Source organism: Marmota flaviventris, chromosome 6 (genome assembly GCF_047511675.1).
Source record: "Marmota flaviventris isolate mMarFla1 chromosome 6, mMarFla1.hap1, whole genome shotgun sequence".
NCBI lineage: Eukaryota > Metazoa > Chordata > Mammalia > Rodentia > Sciuridae > Marmota > Marmota flaviventris.
This window is the reverse complement of record NC_092503.1, coordinates 109,386,917-109,412,906: the sequence shown is the minus strand read 5'-3', so window position 1 is coordinate 109,412,906 and position 25,990 is coordinate 109,386,917. Positions and strand designations below refer to the sequence as shown.

At 37.3% G+C, this 25,990-nt stretch overlaps 1 protein-coding gene and 1 pseudogene across 1 annotated transcript in view; both read right to left on the bottom strand.

The window, feature by feature from the left end:
- Positions 1 to 2,779: 2,779 nt before the first annotated feature.
- Positions 2,780 to 25,990, bottom strand: part of Supt3h (SPT3 homolog, SAGA and STAGA complex component) — a 470,425-nt gene continuing 447,214 nt past the window's right edge. Inside the window, exon 12 of the mRNA XM_027950427.2 lies at positions 2,780 to 3,846. Coding sequence (XP_027806228.1) covers positions 3,805 to 3,846 — 42 coding nt within the window. The 3' untranslated portion in view covers positions 2,780 to 3,804. The remainder of the gene's footprint in view (positions 3,847 to 25,990) is intronic.
- On the bottom strand, positions 23,992 to 24,877 carry LOC114104344 (chromobox protein homolog 1 pseudogene; annotated as a pseudogene).

Sequence of the window (25,990 nt, the reverse complement as noted above, 5' to 3'; positions counted from 1 at the left end):
TGTGTTTTGTTAAAATAGCAAATGCAGCTTTATCTGATGTAAGTAAAACTATCTTTTGGTCATCTTCATTTTAATATTTTTGTTTTTTACTTTCCTTTGGGAAAAAATGAGAACAGTGAGTATTGGGTGGTGATGAGCAGAAAAAGGGACCATGAATATAAAGCTCTATGCAGCATCACAGTGGCTTGTCAACAATGAAATATTGTATGTGGGTTTCTTGTGCCTTTGTAGGAATTGATTGTTTTAAAATATGTTCCAATTGCCAAAATTTCCATGACTTATGACAGCTTGAATACTTGATATTTTATCCCAGAAAACAAATGAAAGTCTCTCTCTCTCTCTTTTTTTTAAAGTGCCATGGTATTCTTGTCCTAAACTTGAAACATTAAGAGATGTGACTTTTTAATATTTGAATCTTTAAAGGCATCTGGCCCTTATTTAACCATCACATTTACATCCAATTCCTGCAGGCCTGGTTTTGTTGTTTAAGCTTGGCTTGATGCCCTCTGCAGAAAGCCTTTGCCTTAATGAACACAACTCCACTGAAACCGCTTGTGTCCTCTGCTCCTTCCTATCCCCACCACTGTACAACAGCACAAGAAATATTCATCTTGGATTTCAACTAAGAAGACAGAATAAGAAAATACATTGCTGGAGAATTAACTTTATAAGGGGACACTGCTATGACATACTCAACGTGTTGCCCTTAGATTATTTGCAGAAGTGTTTATATACTATGAATGTTCAGCTGGAGCATACAGGAAACTGTAAAATATTTTATGAGATGTATACATGGTTGATGGTAGAATTTTAAATGCAACCTGGGAAGGTTCTATCTAAATTCCAGAAGGGCAGATGAGAGAATACATTCTCTATAATGATTTAGTTTTATATAAGGAGTTACAGGAACTGGAAAGCAATGCCTGATTTGGGAACTATGTTTAAAAAAATTCATAAAATTAAACTTTATAATTTTTAGACAAGTAAACTTGTTTCCTTTCAGACTAAGAATCACTACTGTGTTTATTTGCCTTCTATGTGGTAAAAGCATTAAATGTGGGTTGTTTATTATTTCATAAAAACAAAGGACAGATGGTAATAAATGAAGAGTTCTCCCTAGATTCAGAAACTATATACACCATTTTTAAGAAGTGTGCTTCTGATGGTTTTCAAATAAAAACCCTCAGTCCTAAAACTGGAATATTATTTTTGAATCTCAACTATTACAAGATGTGAAGACAAGAAGGTTAATGACATAACCTCCAAGTGCTATGTTCAGAAAGTCATGCTTCCAAATTTAGGTGAAAGGAGAAGTATTTCTCTTTCCTTTACCCTTAATCTAGAGGGTAAATCTAGAAGAGAGGTTATTCATTATTCGTTGGTTTGTTTTCACACTGAAGCTCTAAAACACAAGGGACAAAAAACAAACTAGGGGTGTACAGTCACTGACTTAGAGTTGAGCCTGATGTTTAAGAACATAGGTCAGTTAGTTAATGCCAAAGTCCCTCTGAAGAAGATTTTAACACATAGCACTTATGCTTTAGGAATGTCCATAGTTGGTATTATTTTAAAAATAAATTTACATTGGGATAAATATGTTCCAATTTACTGGGATAAATATGCTATAAAACTCCAATGAGTCTTGGTAATATTCTAATGCAAATCCAATATAATGGAATATAATATTAGGTTAAAAGCAAGGGACCATGGGTTCTAATCACTGTCTGTCACTGCCATTATTGAGTGATTTAGGGAAAGTCACTTTCCTCTCTAGGAAAAGTTTTTTTTTTTTTTTTTTTTTAATCTGCAAAATGAATGTCTGTTCTCAACTATCTTTAAGATTCTGCTCTGTTATCTAAGAGATTCTGCTCTGTTATTTTAATCTTAAACTACATTTTCTGAAACTTTCATTCTGTAAATTTTCTTTTATTTCTATACTCACTACTTAAGGAATTTTATTTCACTTCAAATTTAGTCTTGTAGAAAGTGTAAGAAAAGAACCTAAGTGTAGAAAAGAAAAAAAAGATTTAAAAATATAAATATTGAGCAATTATGGGGACATCTAGGCTGGTTCAGGACAGACATAAATGACCTTGTTTTATTCTAAATTCAGCTCTCTGGCTTATGATGAAAAGTGAAAGGTTATTATATGAACTTACTGGGCAAAACCAGATTTTATAAATAATTACCTGTCAGACTGTTCAAGATAGACAAACATACACCAGACCAACAAAAACACAGACCTGTCATATTTCTGAGAGAAATGTACATTGAGTCTTCCTTCTCTGGGACTATATGGAGATCAGGTAGAATAAAATGAAGGGAAAAAACTAACCACTGTATTTTCTATCTTGTGCAAACTTTAAAATATATAATGTGCAGGAACAGAAGAAATTTCAATATGAAAAATTAGCCGCTGAAAATTTTATACCTTCCATAAGGCTGGGAGATGAAACCAAATACAATAAATGCTGTCATTTTAAAAGTTAGGATGTTTACTGCAGACTTATAATTTTCCACCATTAGGGATGCCAAGGAAAATAAGGATGATGATAAAAAGAAAAGTTTAATTGTACATTTCAATCAGCACAGATGCAATATCAAAACCATTCAGCAATTTTTTTGATATTATATATCTGTTTTTTGTTTCTGACGTGCAGATTTTTTCCCAAGAGTATTAACAGAACAGGTAAATGACAGTTAACAAATGTGAATAACATGGCACAATCACACTGGGACTCTCAATGATCTGGTCCCAAGGAAAAAAAAAATGTCACGCTTCTCATTTCTGTTTTTATTAATTCTTTATAAAAGACTGTTTTGGTTTGTGTGAAACCATGATAAAAGTTAAATTACACAAAATTCCCACAGAATTTAAAGAAATAACTTCCTTCTTTACAATTCATGTTTAATCAGGAACTGTACAACTTCATCTGCCATATTTTGGTTTGTTCCCAGGAGTTACAGTTCCTCATTTACCACAGAAAACACAGATGCCAGAGGGTAGCGCAGCTGCTCCAGCAAGCAATGCGGCTGCCCAGTCTCCAACTGGGTGGGGGTGCTGAAGAGAAGAAGCAAGCTTTTCTGCTCCTTTCTACTGCTTCTGATAGGACAGGGAATGGATAGGATGGTGGCCCTGGCAAGTGGACCAGGGGAAAGGAGGGAAATGTAGGAAAAAGTTCTGTATGAGGAGAAACACATGGCTGATGGCAGGAAGATGGGAAGAAGGAATGGAAATGACCCATATTCAGATATAGTACATGAGGGAAGAAGAGAGGGAAAAAGGCAGTTCAGCAGGTCAATTAGATCTTTGATTAGCTATAAAACAAACAGGCATCTGTAAAATACATGCAGATGCAGTCAACAAGTGTTGGAAAGTAAAGCTGGTAGGACAGTGGAGGAGAAGATCAACTGTCCTTTTAATTTTGTCTCTTTTGTCTCAAACCTGGATTATAAAGGTATCAAATAAACACTGACCAAACACAGTGGGGTGGGGAGACATTGCTTTTAGGATACGTGTGTTGAGGGTAGCAAATCCATGCCAAATCAAAATTTCAAAATCGTGTGATCTACATTCTTGTCCACCTACATGCTATCCCAAACATCCTGCCATTTATTAGCTAAATGGTCCATCTAGTAAACGAGACTAAGTGTTGAGGGGGCTGGAAAAGAGCAGGAGCCAGCCAGTTGAGAGTCACAATAAGCCATTCCACTCCCTAGGACATGGAGAACGTAAACTTTTATTTTTTCAAGAGATCACCTCAGTATAACGTTGCCTTTCCAGTCGTCGCAGGCACAGTCACATCAACAGGCTAGAAAAGCCATCCCATTTCTGCGGTAGGCACTCTGTCAAAGAAAAAGAAATCTGAAATGAATTATCACATCAAGTCAAACAAGGAAAGAAGGCAAGAAGCAAGCAGAGCTTTCTTTCTGTTTTGTAGACTGCTGGCTAAAATCTAGTAGGGTGCTTAATCTGAGTATTTCTGGTAGCAAAGCTATAGCAACCATTCTATTACAAAAATCAGTGTGGTTAACAAGTGGTTAGTGATGCTATTTTTGGAAAGTGGGAGACAGGCAAAGAAAGATATCCCCTTTTGTTAATTGATTGGGTTTGGTTAAACCAAAGAGATGTTGTGCTGAATCTGCTTCTTTCATAAACATATGTTCTCTATTCAACATGCTCCAGAATCACTTGTAACTATCTTAATAGCTTATAAATTACTGACTCATTTCATTATAGCCTTTCTAACCGTAATTTATAGTCTGAGTGAACAGATACCAACAGAGGGCTTACCTCTTCACTAAAATATGATCTTAGAATTCTGCACATAATAAAGAGTATGGAAAACTTGAACCCTTACATACTTTCATATACATACATATACATACTGGCATATTAATGTATATACATGGTATGATAAAATATTGCCATAAAAGAAAACAGGAAAATGGATAGGAATTGCAATAGTAAATGAATCAATGAAAAAAGCAAAACTACATGATTTTCATGTCAATAGTTTTTTTTTTTTCATTTCAGAACTGGAAAACCCAGGGCCTCTTGTAAATTGTCCTGAATCTTATTTTATTCTAAAGTGGAAGAGAACTAAAATCCAGAACTTAGAAATAATACCCCCCTTTTAAAAAATTAATTAACTAATTCTAATTAGGTATATATGACAAAATGCACTTTGATTCATTGTACATGTATGGAGCACAACTTTTCATTTCTCTGGTTGTTCATGATGTAGCGTTGCACCATATGTGAAATCATACATGTACCTAGGGTAATAAAATCCATCATTCCACCATCTTTCCTGTCCCCAAGTCCCTCCCTTGTCCCCTCCCTCTTCTTTGCTCAAAGTTCTTCCATTCTTCTCATTTACCAGCCTCCTCCGGCCCGCTGCCATTATGGATCAGCATCTACTTATTAAAACATTCAGCCTTTGGGTTTTGGGGATTGGCTAACTTCACTAAGCATTATATTTTCCAACTTTGTGCATTTACCTGCAAAGGCCATAATTTTATTCTCTTTTAAAGCGGAGTAATATTCCATTGTGTATATATACCATAGTTTCTTTATCCATTCATCTACTGAAGAGCATCTAGGTTGGTTCCACAGTTTAGCTATTGTGAATTGAGCTGCTATAACCACTGATGTGGCTGCGTCACTACAGTATGCTGATTTTAGGTCCTTTGTGTATATACCAAGGAGTGGGATAATTGGGTCAAAAGGTGGTTCCATCCCAAGTTTTCTAAGTAATCTCCATATTGCTTTCCAGCATAGTTGCACCAATTTTTAGTGCTACCAGCAATGTATGAGTGTACCTTTTCCCCTACATCATTGCCAACACTTATTATTGCTTGTATTTTTGATAATTGTCATTGTGACTGGAGTGAGATGAAATCTTAGAGTAGTTTTGATTTGCATTTTTCTAATTACTAGAGATGTTTAATATTTTTTCATGTATTTGTTGATTAATTGTATATCTTATTCTGAGAAGTCTCTGTTCAGTTCCTTAGGCCATTTATTGATTGGGTTGTTAATTTTTTTTGGTGTTAAGTTTTTTGAGTTCTTTATATATCCTGGAAATTAATGCTCTATCTGATATGCGTGTAGTAAAGATGTTCTCTCACTCTGTAGGCTCTGTCTTCATATTAATGATTGCTTCCTTTGCTGAGAAGAAGCTTTTAGTTTGAATCCATCCCATTTATTAATTCTTGATTTTATTTCTTGTGCTTTAGGAGTCTGGTTAAGGAAGTCAGGACCTAATCTGACATGATGAAGATTTGGGCCTACTTTTTCTTCTATTAGGTGCAGCGTCTCTGGTCTAATTCCTAGGTCCTTGATCCACTTTGAGTTGAGTACTGTGCATGGTGAGAGAAACTATCACTATTTGTCAATGACATGATTCTATACTTAGAGGATTAAAAAAAAAAAAACTCCAATAGAAAACTTCTAGAATTAGTAAATGAATTCAGCAAAATAGCAGGATACAAAATAAATATCTATAAATCAAATGTATTTTTATATATCAGTGATTAAACCCTCTGAAAAACAAATTAGGAAACTATCCCATTCTTCACAATAGCCTCAAAAAAAAAAAAAAAAAACACCTTGGGAATAAATCTAACAAAAGAGGTGAAAAACCTATACAGTGAAAACTACAGAACATTGAAGAAAGAAATTGAAGAAGATCTTAGAAGATGGAAAGATTTCCCATGTTCTTGGATAGGAAGAATTAATATTGTCAAAATGGCCATACTACCAAAAGCATTATACAGATTTAATGCAATTCCAATTAAAACCCCAACAACACTCCTCATGGAAATAGAAAAAGCAATCATGGAATTCATTTGGAAAAATAAGAGACCCAGAATAGCCAAAGCAACCCTTAGCAAGAAGAGTGAAGCAGGAGGCATCACAATATCAGACATTTTTTTTTCTTTTTTTTTTTATTGGTTGTTCAAAACATTACAAAGCTCTTTACATATCATATTTCATACATTTGATTCAAGTGGGTTTTGAACTCCCAATTTTACCCCAAATACAGACATTAAATTATACTACAGAGCTATAGTAACAAAAATGACATAGTATTGGCACCAAATAGACATGTAGACCAACGGTACAGAATAGAAGACAAAGAGACAAGCCCACATAAATACAGTTATCTCATACTACACAAAGGCTCCAAAAACATACATTGGCAAAAAGATAGCCTTTTCAACAAATGGTGCTGGGAAAACAGGAAATCCATATGAAGCAAAATTAAATTAAACACACCCCCTTTCACTGGCATAATTTGCATTATTTGAACTGTAGCAGTCACATTCAGAGAATACACAACCCTCATTTTTTCTACCATCTGTGTTCAGAAAAATGGAGAAAAATGATAAAATCTCATATTAGGGATTTCTGCCCCTGAAGCTAACAACTCTTGGGCTATTTGTGAAGCCTGTACTCTTTCAGCCCAATGAATTTGTCATCAGCAGCCTAATTCTGAGAAACAGAAGAGGCAGGCTACTAGAGGTGCTCTGTTCATGGCTCTGGCCTAGAGACAAATCACAACAACAAAGCAAAAACTCTTTTTTGAGGACAGTAATTGAGGGAGAACTCTGAAAATCAGTAAGGAAATAATGGGAACCCTAAACAGCATAGAAGGTTTAGAGGGCAACCTAGAGGAAAGAACAAGCAAACAGTCACTTCAGCCCCAGCTTTCCAGTCGCCAGAGTGGAGGAGCTGGTGTATTTCTTTCTGGGAGAAGGCAAGCAGGAGAGTGCCAGCAGCCACAATCATAGCAGCAGACCGGCAGTCCCAACAGTAAGAGAAGTGCACATCTTTAAGGGCTTTAAGTACAGTCCAGGGAGTTGGCTGGGATAAGAGTGATTGTTCTTCTCCAACGAAGGAACTCACTTGGGGCCTCCAACTCCTAGAACCCAAGCTGCCATAATACTGCTGGATACCATCTTGCCTTAGGGACTGCAGCCACCTGCCCAACAGAGCCAACAGTCTCTGCCTGGTAACTGCTTCACTGGGCAGAAGACAGCCCTCTCAGTGTCCTGCAGCTTCAGGATCAGTGACTGCTGCAGCCACAAACTTGAGTCCCATCTGTGCTTGCTTCATGGGAATAAACTAGTAAAATCTCCTCTTCAGCCCAAAGCCTAGAGACTATAGCTACTGGGACAAAGTCCCGGCTTTACCTGCACTTGTTCACTGGGAGCTGGGGAGATCCCAGCAGCCCCAAACCCTAGTACCACCTGTATACCTTGAGTATACCTGTCAGGAACTCAGAAAGGTTTCCCACTACCTTGGGCCTGCAGATGCTGGTACAAACTAACCTGGTATCACTTCCAAGCTTGTTTCTGGGAACGGGGGAAAGGTTCCATCCATGTTCTGCAGCTCCAGGACTGTGGTTACCAATCCCACAAACGTTGTCCCCACCAAAGCTTGCCCCACATGACCTAGGAATTCCCATCCACCTCCTGAAGCTCTAGGACCACAGATACCAATGCCAAAAGTCCCAATATTACCTGCACTCATTCTGTGGAACTCAGGAAAGGTTTCCTTCACATCCCACATCTCCAGTATGTGAATACCAGTACCACAGGTCCAAATGTTACCTGCACATACCCTGAAGGTCCCAGGGAAGGTTTTTCACAGCCCATGGACTTGGAACCATAGCTGCTGATGCCAAAATCCCTGGGACTGCTTGTTCTTGTCCCTTGGGACCTGAAGAAGTTATCTGGGTCATATAGCTCAATGAAAGTGGATAACAGCACTATTGATCTCAGCACCAATTGTCCTCTAGGACCTACAGAATGTCCCCTTTATGTCCCACAACCTCAAGTCTACAATTCCTGGTGTCACAGACAGCAGCATCACCTGTGCTCATCCTGTAGTATGTGAGGTAGGTCCCATCTCATCCTGGGGCTCCAGAACTATGGCTACTGGTGCTATAGGCCCAGACATCTCCCCAAACGATCCTGAGAGTTATGGGGAAGGTATCTTTTACATTCTATAGGGTCACAACCACAGTTGCTGACTGAAGGTTGTGGAGCTTCCAAAACAGAGTAGAACAAATAGAAGAGTATCTGTGCTTGAGGACAGGTCTTTTGAATTAATCCAGACCAAAAGAAAAGAATGAAGAAAGCGTACACAATGTCAAGACTTATGGGACATAATACGAGTTCCATAATATTTGTTAAGAGAACAAATATTTTCATTATGGGAATTCCGGAAGGTGAAAAAAAGGGGAAGGGCATTGAAAACCTATGTCATGAAATAAGAGATCAAGCGTCCAGAACAGGCCCAGCGACCCGCTGGCGTGGTAGTCCCGTCACCCCAATTGGAGTAGGGGCAGAGCAGAGCCGCCTCCCGCGCTCAGAATAAGCCCAGCGACCCGCCGGCGTGGTAGACACATCACCCCAATTGGAGTAAGGGCAGAGCAGAGCCGCCGCCCGCGCCTGCAAAGTAGGCAGACCTGCGACCGACCGGCAGCACAGGCCCAGCGGTCCGCGGGTGTGGTAGACACGTCACACCAATTGGAGGAGGGGCAGAGCCGCCGCCCGCGCCTGCAAGGTAGGCAGACCACCGCCCGACCCTGCAAGGGAGACTTTTCAACTATACAAGAGCAATATAAATATATAGGGGGAAAAATTTTCAAAAACACAACAGTTTCACCAACCAGAAAGAAATGCGAGCAGTATGAAAAGACAAGGAAAGAAAGGACCACAAGCAATGCAGGTCAACTCAACGTTAGAAGAGGTAATAGCTGCAGCAGATGGAATGTCAGATAAAGAATTCAGGATATACATGCTTCAGATGATCTGGAGTCTCAAGGAAGACATTAGACAGCAAAATCAGACAATGAAAGATCACTTCGACAATGAATTACAAACAAATCCAGGAAGCAAAAGATCAACTATACAGGGAGATAGAGGTTATAAAAAACAAACAGAAATCCTAGAAATGCAGGAAGCAATAAACCAACTTAAAAACTCAATTGAGAATACTACGAGCAGAGTAGAACACTTAGAAGATAGAACATCAGACAATGAAGACAAAGTATTTCAACTTGAAAATAACATAGACAGCTCAGCAAGACTGTTAAGAAACCATGAGCAGAACATCCAAGAAATATGGGATAACATAAAGAGACCAAACTTAAGAGTCATTGGGATACAGGAAGGTATAGAGGTCCAAACCAAAGGAATGAGCAATCTATTCAATGAAATAATACGAGAAAACTTCCCAGACTTGAAGAATGAGACAGAATCCCAAATCCTAGAAGCCTACAGGACGCCGAATGTGCAAAATCATAAGAGATCCACACCTAGACACATTATAATGAAGATGACCAACATACAGAATAAGGAGAGAATTTTAAAAGCTACAAGAGAAAGGAAGCAGATTACATTTAGGGGTAAACCAATCAGGATAACAGCTGATCTTTCAACACAGACTCTGAAAGCTAGAAGATCCTGGAATAACATATTTCAAACACTGAAAGAAAATGGGTTCCAACCAAGAATTATGTATCCAGTGAAATTAAGCTTCAGGATGGAAGATGAAATTAAAACCTTCCACGATAAACAAAAGTTAAAAGAATTTGCAGCTAGAAAACCATCTCTTCAAAACATCCTCGGCAAAACATTACAGGAAGAGGAAATGGAAAATAACATTGAAAACCAATAGTGGGAGGTAGGACAGTAAAGGGGGGAAAATAATCAAAGAGGAAAACAAACCATGTTTAGTAACATAAATAAACAAATATGGCTGGAAGAACAACCCATATCTCAATAATAACCCTAAATGTTAATGGCTTAAACTCACCAATTAAGAGACACAGGCTAGCAGAATGGATCACAAAACAAGACCCAACAATATGCTGCCTACAGGAGACGCATTTGATAGGAAAATACATACATAGGCTGAAGGTGAAAGGTTGGGAAAAATCATATCACTCATATGGACTTCGGAAACAAGCAGGAGTGTCCATACTCATATCAAATAAAATAGATTTCAAGCCAAAGTTAATCAAAAGGGAAAAAGAGGGACACTATATACTGCTCAAGGGAACCATACACCAACAAGACATAACAATCATAAATATATATGCCCCAAACAACGGTGCAGCTATGTTCATCAAACAAACTCTTCTCAAGTTCAAGAGTCTAATAGACCACCATACAATAATCATGGGAGACTTCAACACACCTCTCTCACCACTGGACAGATCTTCCAAACAAAAGTTGAATAAGAAACTATAGAACTCAATAACACAATTAATAACCTAGACTTAATTGACATATATAGAATATACCACCCAACATCAAGCAGTTACACTTTTTTCTCAGCAGCACATGGATCCTTCTCAAAAATAGATCATATATTATGTCACAGGGCAACTCTTAGACAATATAAAGGAGTAGAGATAATACCATGCATCTTATCTGATCATAATGGAATGAAACTGAAAATCAACGATAAAAGAAGGAAGGAAAAATCATGCATCACTTGGAGAATGAATAATAGGTTACTGAATGATCAATGGGTTATAGAAGACATCAAGGAGGAAATTAAAAAATTCTTAGAGATAAATGAAAACACAGACACAACATATCGGAATCTATGGGACACATTGAAAGCAGTTCTAAGAGGAAAATTCATTGCTTGGAGTTCATTCCTTAAAAAAAGAAAAAAACCAACAAATAAATGATCTCATACTTCATCTCAAAATCCTAGAAAAAGAAGAGCAAAACAACAGCAAAAGAAGTAGAAGGCAAGAAATAATTAAAATCAGAGCTGAAATTAATGAAATCGAAACAAAAGAAACAATTGAAAAAATTGACAAAACTAAAGGTTGGTTCTTTGAAAAAATAAATAAAATCGACAGACCCTTAGCCATGCTAACGAAGAGAAGAAGAGAGAGAACTCAAATTACTAGCATACGGGATGAAAAAGGCAATATCACAACAGATACTTCAGAAATACAGAAGATAATCAGAAATTATTTTGAAGCCTTATACTCCAATAAAATAGAAGATAGTGAAGGCATCGATAAATTTCTTAAGTCATACGATCTGCCCAGATTGAGTCAGGAGGATATAGACAACCTAAACAGTCCAATATCAATTGAGGAAATAGAAGAAACCATCAAAAGACTACCAACTAAGAAAAGCCCAGGACCGGATGGGTATACAGCAGAGTTTTACAAAACCTTTAAAGAGGAACTAATACCAATACTTTTCAAGCTATTTCAGGAAATAGAAAAAGAGGGAGAACTTCCAAATTCATTCTACGAGGCCAACATCACCCTTATTCCTAAACCAGACAAAGACACTTCAAAGAAAGAAAACTACAGACCAATATCTCTAATGAACCTAGATGCAAAAATCCTCAATAAAATTCTGGCGAATCGGATACAAAAACATATCAAAAAAATTGTGCACCATGATCAAGTAGGATTCATCCCTGGGATGCAAGGCTGGTTCAATATACGGAAATCAATAAATGTTATTCACCACATCAATAGACTTAAAAATAAGAACCATATGATCATCTCGATAGATGCGGAAAAAGCATTCGACAAAGTACAGCATCCCTTTATGTTCAAAACTCTAGAAAAACTAGGGATAACAGGAACATACCTCAATATTGTAAAAGCAATCTATGCTAAGCCTCAGGCTAGCATCATTCTGAATGGAGAAAAATTGAAGGCATTCCCTCTAAAATCTGGAACAAGACAGGGATGCCCTCTCTCACCACTTCTGTTCAACATAGTTCTCGAAACACTGGCCAGAGCAATTAGACAGACGAAAGAAATTAAAGGCATCAAAATAGGAAAAGAAGAACTTAAATTATCACTATTTGCAGATGACATGATTCTATACCTAGCAGACCCAAAAGGGTCTACAAAGAAACTATTAGAGCTAATAAATGAATTCAGCAAAGTGGCAGGATATAAAATCAACACGCATAAATCAAAGGCATTCCTGTATATCAGCGACAAATCCTCTGAAATGGAAATGAGGACAACCACTCCATTCACAATATCTTCAAAAAAATTAAAATACTTGGGAATCAACCTAACAAAAGAGGTGAAAGACTTATACAATGAAAACTACAGAACCCTAAAGAGAGAAATAGAAGAAGATCTTAGAAGATGGAAAAATATACCCTGTTCATGGATAGGCAGAACTAACATCATCAAAATGGCGATATTACCAAAAGTTCTCTATAGGTTTAATGCAATGCCAATCAAAATCCCAACGGCATTTCTTGTAGAAATAGAGAAAGCAATCATGAAATTCATATGGAAAAATAAAAGACCCAGAATAGCAAAAACAATGCTAAGCAGGAAGTGTGAATCAGGCGGTATAGCGATACCAGACTTCAAACTATATTACAGAGCAATAGTAACAAAAACAGCATGGTACTGGTACCAAAACAGGCGGGTGGACCAATGGTACAGAATAGAGGACACAGAAACCAATCCACAAAACTACATCTATATTTGATAAAGGGGCTAAAAGCATGCATTGGAGGAAGGATAGCATCTTCAACAAATGGTGCTGGGAAAACTGGAAATCCATATGCAACAAAATGAAACTGAATCCCTTTCTCTCGCCATGCACAAAAGTTAATTCAAAATGGATCAAGGAGCTTGATATCAAATCAGAGACGCGCCGTCTGATAGAAGAAAAAGTTGGCTACGATCTACAGTCGGTGGGGTCGGGCTCCAAATTCCTCAATAGGACACCCATAGCACAAAAGTTAATAACTAGAATCAACAAATGGGACTTACTCAAACTAAAAAGTTTTTTCTCAGCAAAAGATACAATAAGAGAGGTAAATAGAGAGCCTACATCCTGGGAACAAATCTTTACTCCTCACACTTCAGATAGAGCCCTAATATCCAGAGTATACAAAGAGCTCAAAAAATTAGACAATAAGAGAACAAACAACCCAATCAACAAATGGGCCAAGGACCTGAACAGACACTTCTCAGAGGAGGACATACAGTCAATCAACAAGTACATGAAAAAATGCTCACCATCTCTAGCAGTCAGAGAAATGCAAATCAAAACCACCCTAAGATACCATCTCACTCCAGTTAGATTGGCAGCCATTATGAAGTCAAACAACAACAAGTGCTGGCGAGGATGTGGGGAAAAGGGCACACTTGTACATTGCTGGTGGGACTGCAAATTGGTGCAGCCAATTTGGAAAGCAGTATGGAGATTTCTTGGAAAGCTGGGAATGGAGCCACCATTTGACCCAGCTATTCCCCTTCTCGGTCTATTCCCTAAAGACCTAAAAAGAGCATGCTACAGGGACACTGCTACATCGATGTTCATAGCAGCACAATTCACAATAGCTAGACTGTGGAACCAACCTAGATGCCCTTCAATGGATGAATGGATAAAAAAAATGTGGCATTTATACACAATGGAGTATTACTCTGCATTAAAAAATGACAAAATCATAGAATTTACAGGGAAATGGATGGCATTAGAGCAGATTATGCTAAGTGAAGCTAGCCAATCCCTAAAAAACAAATGTCAAATGTCTTCTTTGATATAAGGAGAGTAGCTAAGAACAGAGTAGGGTCGAAGAGCATGAGAAGAAGATTAACATTAAACAGGGATGAGAGGTGGGAGGGAAAGGGAGAGAGAAGGGAAAATGCATGGAAATGGAAGGAGACCCTCAGAGGTATACAAAAGTACATACAAGAGGAAGTGAGGGGAAGGGGAAAAATAATACAAGGGGGACAAACGAATGTCAGTAAAGGGGGCAGAGAGAGAAGAGGGGAGGGGAGGGGAGGGGAGGGGAGGGGGGATAGTAGAGGATAGGAAAGACAGCAGAATACAACAGACACTAGTATGGCAATATGTAAATCAATGGATGTGTAACTGACGTGATTCTGCAATCTGTATATGGGGTAAAAATGGGAGCTCATAACCCACTTGAATCAAATTGTGAAATATGATATATCAAGAACTATGTAATGTTTTGAACAGCCAACAATAAAAAATTAAAAAAAAAAAAAAAAAAAAAAAAAAAAGAAATTAAAGGCATCAAAATAGGAAAAGAAGAGCTTAAATTATCACTATTTGCAGGTGACATGATTCTATAACTAGCAGACCCAAAAGGGTCTACAAAGAAACTATTAGAGTTAATAAATGAATTCAGCAAAGTGGCAGGATATAAAATCAATACGCATAAATCAAAGGCATTCCTGTATATCAGCGACAAATCCTCTGAAATGGAAATGAGGACAACCACTCCATTCACAATATCCTCAAAAAAAATAAAATACTTGGGAATCAACCTAACAAAAGAGGTGAAAGACTTATATAATGAAAACTACAGAACCCTAAAGAGAGAAATAGAAGAAGATCTTAGAAGATGGAAAAATACACCCTGTTCATGGATAGGCAGAACTAACATCATCAAAATGGCGATAGTACCAAAAGTTCTCTATAGGTTTAATGCAATGCCAATCAAAATCCCAACGGCATTTCTTGTAGAAATAGAGAAAGCAATCATGAAATTCATATGGAAAAATAAAAGACCCAGAATAGCAAAAACAATGCTAAGCAGGAAGTGTGAATCAGGCGGTATAGCGATACCAGACTTCAAACTATACTACAGAGCAATAGTAACAAAAACACCATGGTACTGGTACCAAAACAGGCGGGTGGACCAATGGTACAGAATAGAGGACACAGAAACCAATCCACAAAACTACAACTATCTTATATTTGATAAAGGGGCTAAAAGCATGCAATGGAGGAAGGATAGCATCTTCAACAAATGGTGCTGGGAAAACTGGAAATCCATATGCAACAAAATGAAACTGAATCCCTTTCTCTCGCCATGCACAAAAGTTAACTCAAAATGGATCAAGGAGCTTGATATCAAATCAGAGACACGGCGTCTGATAGAAGAAAAAGTTGGCTACGATTTACATACTGTTGGGTCGGGCTCCAAATTCCTCAATAGGACACCCATAGCACAAGAGTTAATAACTAGAATCAACAAATGGGACTTACTCAAACTAAAAAGTTTTTTCTCACCAAAAGAAACAATAAGAGAGGTAAATAGGGAGCCTACATCCTGGGAACAAATCTTTACTCCTCACACTTCAGATAGAGCCCTAATATCCAGAGTATACAAAGAACTCAAAAAATTAGACAATAAGATAACAAATAACCCAATCAACAAATGGGCCAAGGACCTGAACAGACACGTTTCAGAGGAGGACATACAATCAATCAACAAGTACATGAAAAAATGCTCACCATCTCTAGCAGTCAGAGAAATGCAAATCAAAACCACTCTAAGATACCATCTCACTCCAGTAAGATTGGCAGCCATTATGAAGTCAAACAACAACAAGTGCTGGCGAGGATGTGGGGAAAAGAGTACACTTGTACATTGCTGGTGGGACTGCAAATTGGTGCAGCCAATTTGGAAAGCAGGATGGAGATTTCTTGGAAAGCTGGGAATGGAACCACCATTTGACCCAGCTATTCCCCTTCTCGGTCTATTCCCTAAAGACCTAAAAAGAGCATGCTACAGGGACACTGCTACATCGATGTTCATAGCAGCACAATTCACATAGCAAGACTGTGGAACCAACCTAGATGCCCTTCAATAGACGAATGGATAAAAAAAAATGTGGCATTTATACACAATGGAGTATTACTCTGCATTAAAAAATGACAAAATCATAGAATTTGCAGGGAAATGGATGGCATTAGAGCAGATTATGCTAAGTGAAGCTAGCCAATCCCTAAAAAACAAATGCCAAATGTTTTCTTTGATATAAGGAGAGTAACTAAGAACAGAGTAGGGACGAAGAGCATGAGAAGAAGATTAACATCAAACAGGGATGAGAGGTGGGAGGGAAAGGGAGAGAGAAGGGAAACTGCATGTAAATGGAAGGAGACCCTCAGGGTTATACAAAAGTACATACAAGAGGAAGTGAGGGGAAAGGGAAAATAATACAAGGGGGAGTAATGAATGACAGTAGAGGGGGTAGAGAGAGAAGAGGGGAGGGGAGGGGAGGGGAGGGGGGATAGTAGAGGATAGGAAAGGCAGCAGAATACAACAGACACTAGTATGGCAATATGTAAATCAGTGGATGTGTAACTGATGTGATTCTGCAATCTGTATACGGGGTAAAAATGGGAGTTCATAACCCACTTGAATCAAAGTGTGAAATATGATATATAAAGAACTATGTAATGTTTTGAACAACCAACAATAAAAATTTAAAAAAAAAAGAAATAAGAGATCAAAATTTCCCAAATCTTAAAAGAAAGAGATATGGACTTCCAGGTGCAAGAAGCTCAAAGGGCTGCAACTAAATTCAGTCAAAATAGACCTTCACCAAGGAATGCTGTAGTCAAAATAATTAGACAAAGAATCCTAAAAACAACAAGAGAAATAACATCAAGTCACATTTAAGAGAATGCCCATTGGACTTAGGGCAGATTTCTCAGAAGAAATTTTATAGACCTGAAAAGAAAAGGGATGATATATTCAAATTACTGAAAGAAAAGAAAAATAAGTGAAATCACAAAAATAGTGAGAGGTAGAAACAAAATACAAAACAAGCAGAATATGATTTACAAAATGACAGAAGGAAGTTAAAACTTATCACTAACAACCTTGAATTTAAATGGACTAAATCAACCAATCAAAAGGCATAGACTGGTTCAATGGATAAAAACAAGACCCAACTCTATGTTACCTACAAGAAACCCATTTTACTGGTATAGATACACATAGACTAAAAGTGAAAGGTTAGTAAAAGAGAAGCTGTACAAATGGAAAACAAAAGTGAGAAGTTATATCCAATAAAGCAACAAAGTAAAAATTATAAAAAGAGATAAAAAATGCTGTTATATATTGATGAAGGGTCAATTTAGCCAGAAGACATAAGAATGATAACTATGTATGTACCTAACACAGGACCATCTATATAAAGCAAATATTAGATTTATAGGGAGAGATAAACTTTAAAAAACACAATGTTAGCCAGAATCTTCAACACTCCACTTTTCCCATCTATATAGACAGATCATACAAACAGAAAATCAACAAAGAAATATCTGAACCACATTTTAGTGCAAATGGACATTACACTGAACAGTGAATACACAGTCTTCTTATCAGCAAATGTATCATTTTCCAGTATAGACCATGTTTTAGTCAGCTTTTTCACTGCTGTGACCAAAGGACATGACAAGAACAATTAGAGGAGGAAAAGTTTATTTTCAGGCCCGTGGTTTCAGAGATCGTAGTCCACAGACAGCTGACTCCATTCTTCGGGGCCAGAGGTGAAGCAGAACATTGTGTGGCAGAAGTATGAGGTGGAGAAAAGCAGCTAGGGACACGGCACCAGGAAGGAGAGAAGGACTGGAGGGGAGAGTGCACGTGTGTGCTAGCTCTGTTCAGGACAAAATATATACCCCAAAGGCCGGTTCTCAGGGATCAACCTCCTCCAGCCACACCCTACCTGCCTACAGCTACTACCCAGTTAATCCCTATCAGGGTAATAACACACTGACTAGGTTAAGGTTTTCACAACACAATCAATTCACCTTTAAACTTTCTTGCATTGTCTTACACATAACTTTTGGAGAACACCTCATTGAAACCATAACAGATCATGTTAAGGCTCCAAACCAAGTCTCAATGTGAAATTTTAAAATACTGAAATCACATCATGTTTCTTCTCAGGCCACAACAGAATAAAATAAGAATGTAAAGTATATAAATATATGAAAAAATTGAATGACATGTTCCTAAATGATGAATGGGTATTTGAATAAATTAAAAAGGGAAATAAAAAAGTGTCTAGAAACAAATGAAAATGACAACACAACATGAAAATCTATGGGACACAACAAAAGCAGAACTGAGAATGAAGCTGACAGTAATATAATATTTTGTAACAAATTCATACATCAACATGACAGATCTTAAATAAACCTAACAATGTATGTCAAGAACTTAGAAAAGTAAGAATAAATCCAAAATTAGTATAAGAAAGAAATAATAAAGATCACAATCCAAGAAAAAAATAAGAACTAAAAAAAAAAATACAAATGAAACAGCTTCTTGAGTGGATAAACAAAATTAAAAAAACCTTAGGTAAACTAACCAAGAAAAAAAAAGACTCAAATAGAATCAAAGATGAAAAAGATAACTGATACCACATAAATACAAAGATCATAAGAAACTAGAACAAATATACATGAGAAAATTGAAGAACCTAGAAGAAATGGATAAATTCCTAAACACATACAATATGCCAAAACTGAATAAAAATAAATAGAAAATCTAAATAGACCAATAATGAGTAATGAAATTAAAGCACAGGTGAAATTAAAGCACAGGTGAAAATTTCCCATACTGCTAAATTCTAAGAAGCACTAATTCTAATTATTCTTAAATTATTCCAAATAAAAAAAATGGAAGGAACTCTAGCAAACTTTTCTGATAGTAAAACCAGACAAAGACTTACAAGAACTATAACAAAAATGTAGTTTATCAGGCCTATATCGCTGATGAACATAGGTATAAAAATTCAATCAAATACTAGTCAACTGAATTCAAAAGCATATCAAAAATATCATATACCATGATCAAGTGGAATTCATCACAAGGATGGTCCAACACATGTAAACCAATAAATGTAATAAAACATATCCACAGGATGAAGGATAAAGTCCACCTAATACATAGAAAAAGCATTTGAAAAGATTCTATATCTCTTCACAATAAAAACTCTTGAAAAATTGAATATGGAAGAAACATACCTCAACACAATAAATGATAAACTGAAAACCCCACAGCCAATATACTGAACACAGAAGAGTCCCAAGTGTTTCTTCTAAATCGGAACACTCTTATTTAACATAGAACTCAAATTCTTAGCAAGAGCAAGGAGGCAAGCGAAAGAAATGAAGGGCATCCAGATTGGAAAGTATGATATGGTTTTAGACATAGAAAAACCTAAATACACTTAAAAATTTGTTGTAACTTATAAACAATTCAGTAAAGTTGCAGGAATACATTAACAAACAAAAAACTATCATTTTTATACCCCAATAATGAACTTGCTGAAAAAGAAAGCAATCTCCACAATAGCTACAAAAATATTCTGGAATAAATTTAATCAAGGAAGTAAAAACTCTACAATGAAAATGATAAAACTGATGAAAAAATTCTCTTTCTCTCACACACACACACACACACACACACACACACACACAAGATATCCCATGTTCACAGATTGGCAGAATATTATTAACATGATTATATGAACCAAAGTAAGCAATTCTCATTAAAATGCTAACAATTTTCTTCACAGAAACAGAAAAACAATCCTAACATTCATATGGATGCATAAAAGACCCAGAAGAGCCAAAGTGATCCTGAGGGGGAAAAAAATCCAAAGGAAGAGATATCATAATATCTGACTTCAGAACATACCACAAAGCTATAATAACCAAAACAGTAAGGAGCTGTCATAAAAACAGACATGTAGAGAATCCAGAAATTAATCCTATCTTTACACAGCCAACTGATTTTTGACAAAGGCACAAGAACATACAGTGGAGAAAAGATAGTGTGTTTAAAAAATGGTTCTAGAACAATTGGAGGTCATTTTGTAAGTGAAGTAAACCAGGCACAGATAGACAAAATACCACATTTTCGCACTCATTTATGGAAAGTAGTAGGTCAATTGCATAGAATAATGGAATGGAATAGTGGTCACTAAAGACTGGGAAGGATAGGGCAGAGGGAGGGAGGAAAGATAAGGACCAACAAAACACAAGAGGAATTGGTTCTGGCTTTTCTAGCATATCAGCCTAACTATGGTTAAAACAATCTGTATTTCAAAATAACTTCAGAGTACAAATTCCCAAATGCAAAAAAAAAATAATAATAATAATAATTAATGTTTGAAGACATGGAAATGCCTGTTACTCTGATTTGATAATTACATATTTTTATATATATATATATATATATATATATATATATATATATATGAAATTGTTATAATGTACCCCATAAGGAGGTATAAATATTATGTCTAAATAAAAAACACTACCCTTTTATGATCAAGATAATGATAAGGAGGTACAAAAGACTCTTAATCTTAAAAAAAAATTCAATTAACTTGAAAACCTCTCCAAATATCTTGCTTAGAGAGGATTTACCAGGGCTGTCAGGCTTTGGAGTCTTGCTAGAATTTTATCAGTTGTTATGCTGTTATGCAGTCCCCCTGCATCAGTTTATCAAGGGTAAGAAATCTAAGTTCATCACTCTCTCTCTCCATTCTTACACAGGGCTGTTTCTGCTGCAGATAGAAGCCTTCTGGATTGAAGCAAACACTAACTCCCAAGTCCACCTCCTAAGATTTGAGAACAGCATTCAGTGATTCCTCCAAAATCTTACAGGAATGGGGTAGAGGGTATCTTTCCACAACAGGAGGCAGGGGAGCTCCTGAACAGCCCCCAGCCACCGAGGCTTATGCCAAAGTAACACTTTGATGACCCTGAAGTTTTACATGTCACAATAGAAATGACAACCTTCAACATAACATTTAAAGCTCAGGGATGACTTTACATGTGGGAAATGGACCTAGCAGTAACGCCAGATTCTTCCCAAAGGAATATGATTGAAATGAGCTCTGCTCATGAAATGAGGTTTGGGGTAGGGGGAAATTGAGTCTTGGCTGAACTTACCTGAGAAATAACTAGGCTGAACCTTTCTAGAGTAGGCAAAATGGAATGATTCTCCTTAATACTGGATAGGTGTCTTTAAAATTAATTCACCTTCGCAGATGATTTAACTGAATTCTTCACAAATAACTAAAAAATTATGGGCTTACTTAACAAAGATGTTCAAGTAGCCAACTCTAATGAGAGAATCAAAGTTTAGATGACTCAGATTTCTGTAATGAGTCATTCCTATTCTAAAATAAAGAAGGAACAAACAATCATGTGTAATTAGTGAAGAACAATTTCAGCAAACCAATCTCCTAGAGTCCTACACCCTGAATCACTGCTTTTTCCTTTTGGTGTACAAAGGAGGTATGTTGTCTATGTAAGGCAACCATGGGAATGTCCCAAATTTGGTATCCTTTCCTGAGTAAGCAACTTTACAGGAAGATGAACAAAACTCATCTTTGTGTCAACTATGAATGTTTTTCTATTTGTGTTGTGAATATTTAACCAAATTTAAACACTGCTTGGTGTAAGGGTTTTCCAGAGGTCACATTCTCATGAAACTTTGCATCCTACTTACTTTCTTCTGCTGAATCCTACAAATGATTCCCAGTTCCACAACTTTACATACTCCTAGATAGTTAAACTCAGACTTTGACCAGAAACAGTTTGGACCCCCATCCACACTGAAAATTATAAATTAGTCAATAACACAATCAGATCTCCCCCCAAAACTGGGTACTAACTGCCATGTGCCATGTCAGTTTTCTTTCTGATTTAATAAAACTCTATTCTCAATTACTAGTTGCTCTTCTGTGAATTTATTGAAAAGCTCAAACATCTGAGCTTCTCTCAAAGTCAGCAGTAAAGACGATACTTAATTTGTCAAAGACCAGTTGTAGTTCATAGGTTTGTTGTTTTTTTAATTGAGTATCAAGCTAGTTCCCAATTTTTGACATTTGTTTATTGACTAAGCTAAAAATTATGATTGGATAGGCAGACAGAGACTCTCTACTCGCTACACTGGGCATTCATAAGTGTGCATTTAAAATAAAAGGACTGTTTTCGTTTTCGTTGTTGTTGTTAACTCTGTGTGGATAAGCTAGAGAAAACATTTAACTATCAGATTTCTTTATTTCTTAAAAATGGGTCATCGATTAGCAGATTTTAGGGAACACAAACTAGTATTAGAAAACGAGAGAGCTGGACACAGTGGCATGTGCATATAATCCCAGTTACTTGAGACAAGTAACTGGTTGAGACAAGAGGATTGTTCAAGGCCATTCAGGGCAACACAGTGGATAACCCCTTGAGGGCTGAAAAGAAGGCATTAATATTTATCTTAAGCATAAGAAGATAAATATGCAAAATGTATCTGATAGTCCCAAGTTAAATACTATTGTGTATATGTTATTTGTGCCATTAGCCTAAAAAGCATTAACTCTAGATAAAAACCATGTAAGTCCCCAAATTTGGACTTATATTTTATTCTCTCTTTTTTTTTTTTTTTATAAATCTATAGTTTTATTAAGACAAAAACTGACAGTGTGTATGAAGTTTACATTTAAAGAAAAATCTCACAGAAACCTAATACATGCCTAAAAAGATTTTACAATGTAGCTCTAGATGCAGGTCTAGATGATATCAAGAACTTTGATTTCATGATTCAAGACAGCATTTTGGGTATCAGTTAATTCATAATATTTTTTTTTTCTTCAAAAAAAAAAATTAAAAAATGTGTTTAAAGTGAACCACTGCCCCAATATGAAAGCTAATCTCCTGAGACCAGGGCTTTTGAAACCACTCAACCTTTGAATTGACTAATGAAACTTGTGCTGTCAGTGACTGAACTCTGCCACTTATGGTTTCAGAGTTCAAAGTTTAAAAAGCAGAGGCTCCAACAGTTACCAACCGAGTGTGGGCCCTCCTCTTTCCCTACTCTTCCATTTCCTGTACCCCTTTGGCCCCTCCCCTAGTACTTTAGCCAGTGGCTTAGATGGACAAGCTGATTTTATTTATAAGTTCATAATTGGAAAAGAAAGGGTCTTTTTGTCTGATTGCAAGAATTAGCACCTCTAAGACAGAATAATCTGCCTGTGTATACTCTCCAATAAAAGACCTTCCCACCTCAGTCAGTTTCTATCTCCAGAATGGCAGCTTTGGTAACTTAGGAACTGGCTTAGTCCTTTGTGGGGAACAACATTAACTCAGGCAGGGAACACCTTGGCTTATAGGTTTCAGGCTTTCACAGCTTTTAAACAGTCTCTCACAGTCCTCATTTATGGTGCCAATGGCTTTTTTTTTTTTGAATAAGGTAAAATATTCTGGACATAGAACCAAATCATTAGTTACTCGTTCTTTCCATTGTTTCACCCAGTCAGGCCCCAAATTTTAAAGAAAATGATCTATGCATCTCCCTTCTTCCCTGCCTAATCCCTCCCACCCCAAATAATACACCAGTAACTACACACATGCTATGCTGTAAAAATGCAGAATTAACACTATTGGGAAGAAAGGCTGTGGGTTGTGGAGATGCTCTTTGAAGATCAACAGTATTTTTTGCCTTCCCACACACCCAATTCTGCAAATTTTGTCCTTCATAGAAGGCCCTTTGCTTTTCTCAATAAAGTGCAGAATGGGTTGCCTTGAAACACTTACCCCTTTCCCCTCCACTGGGATGGGTGTGCAAACTATACAGCTTGGAACAGCTTTAAAGCACTTGGGCTGCTGCAGGGCACAGAAACTAGACTATTTCTTCAAAGGACATCTTCTCAAGCCACCTTTATGGTGTCAAGACAAGTAGAACTCCTTCCCTCCCCACTTAAACCCACAGTCACAGGCGACAGGGGCTGGTACTCAGAAGAGTTAATTCTTGTCATCTTTTTTATCATCATCCTCCGAGGGGTAGGAATGCCACGTCAGCCTTTCCTCATAGAAGGATATGACAACCTGTGGGTACTTGACATTGGCTTCCTTGGCAGGGACCAGGTCAGCCTCATCAGAGTTTTTCCATTTCATCAGGAACATGAGCTCTCCACTGGAGTCTGTAGCTCCAATAATCTGCTCCGGCTCCAAACCCCGGGAAAAGCCCTGTGGCTTTTCAGACTCTTCTTTTTTCTTCTTTGGTTTGCTCTCTTCTCCCTTATCTTCAGAATCCGAATCAGCTTTACGCTTGCCGCCCTCTGATTTATCTGTCTCATGTGCTGTCTTCTGTGACTGTAGAAACTCAGCAATGAGGTCGGGACAATCCAGGTTCTCTTCTGGCTCCCATGTATTGTCCTCATCGGAGAAACCTTTCCACTTTAGGAGGTACTCCACTTTGCCCTTTACAACCCGACGATCGAGAACTTTTTCCACCACATATTCCTCTTCTTCTTCTTCTAGTACCTCCTCTACTTTCTTCTTATTTTGTTTTTTCCCCATAGCGCCCGCCAGCTTTCTGGTGTAAAGGGTGACGCTGCTCAGAGCAGCGCCCAAGAGTCCAGGAGGAATCTGTGTCGCGCTACTGGCGCGTCGCGTCGGGCCAGCCGGGGGAGTGGCACCCAGTAAAGCAACAAGCGGGGTGGCCACAGTCGAGCCCCTAGCTGTAGCAGTGTACAGCAGGCCCCAGCCAACAGCCCTCCCCTCTATATTTTATTCTCATTACCTTCCCTGATTCCTTTCTGCTTCTCGAAACTTAAATAAAAGCATAAGACTTTTGTTTTAGTCAGCTTTTTTAGTGCTGTGATCAAAAGACCTGACAGAAACAGTGTTAAGGAGGAACAGTTTATTTGGTGCTCATGGTCTCAGTCTATAAACGGACCACTCCACTGCTCTGGGGTGAAGATAAGGCTGAACATCAAGGTGGAAGGGTGTGATGGAGGAAAGCAGAGAGAGACATCCTCACCAGAGACAAGTATATACCCCAAAGGCATGCCCCCAGGGACCACCTCCTCCAGGTACACCCTATCTGCCTATAGTTACTACCAATTAATCCCAATCAGTGGATTAATGCACTGATTAGATTAAATCTCTCATAATCCAATCCTTTCACCTCTGAATGTTCTAGTATTATCTCAAACATGAGCTTCTGGGGGACACCTCATATCTAAACTATAACAACTTTCACTGTAGCAGGTTCCAAATTCCTTTACAAATACTTCATTTTACTCTGTGTAAACCACTGTGTGTTTGGTATTACAAAGGATACCAAGATAACTAAGACTATCTTTGGCTTAAAGTTTCCAATTTAACAATAATGTTTTAACTACCACAATAAAAGGAGCTGAGAAGCCATTTTTAAGGAGGAAAAGAGGAAGAAAATAAAGCATTTTATTTGCTTTTTGCTCAAAGGTTGAATCACAATATTTAACATTTAAAAAGGCATGAGATTTATGTATTTCTCAACATTGATTTTATAAAGTACTTTCATGTGTATATCTAATTTGAGGCATAACAAGTTAAAAGGTTGCATAGTCTTCTTTTTTTTCAAATATTTATTTCTTAATTTTAGGTGGACACAATATCTTTACTTCATTTTTTTATTAATGTGGTGCTGAGGATTGAACCCAGTGTCCCACGCATGCCAGGTGAGCACACTACCACTTGAGCCACATCCCCAGCCTGCATATTCTTCTTTTTAAAGTGACATGATTAATGAAAGGTAGATTTAGGATTACATCTGGGGCCTGTATTATTTTCATTATACCATACTATTTTACTTTGAAACAAAACAACATTCCCCCCTCTCAGA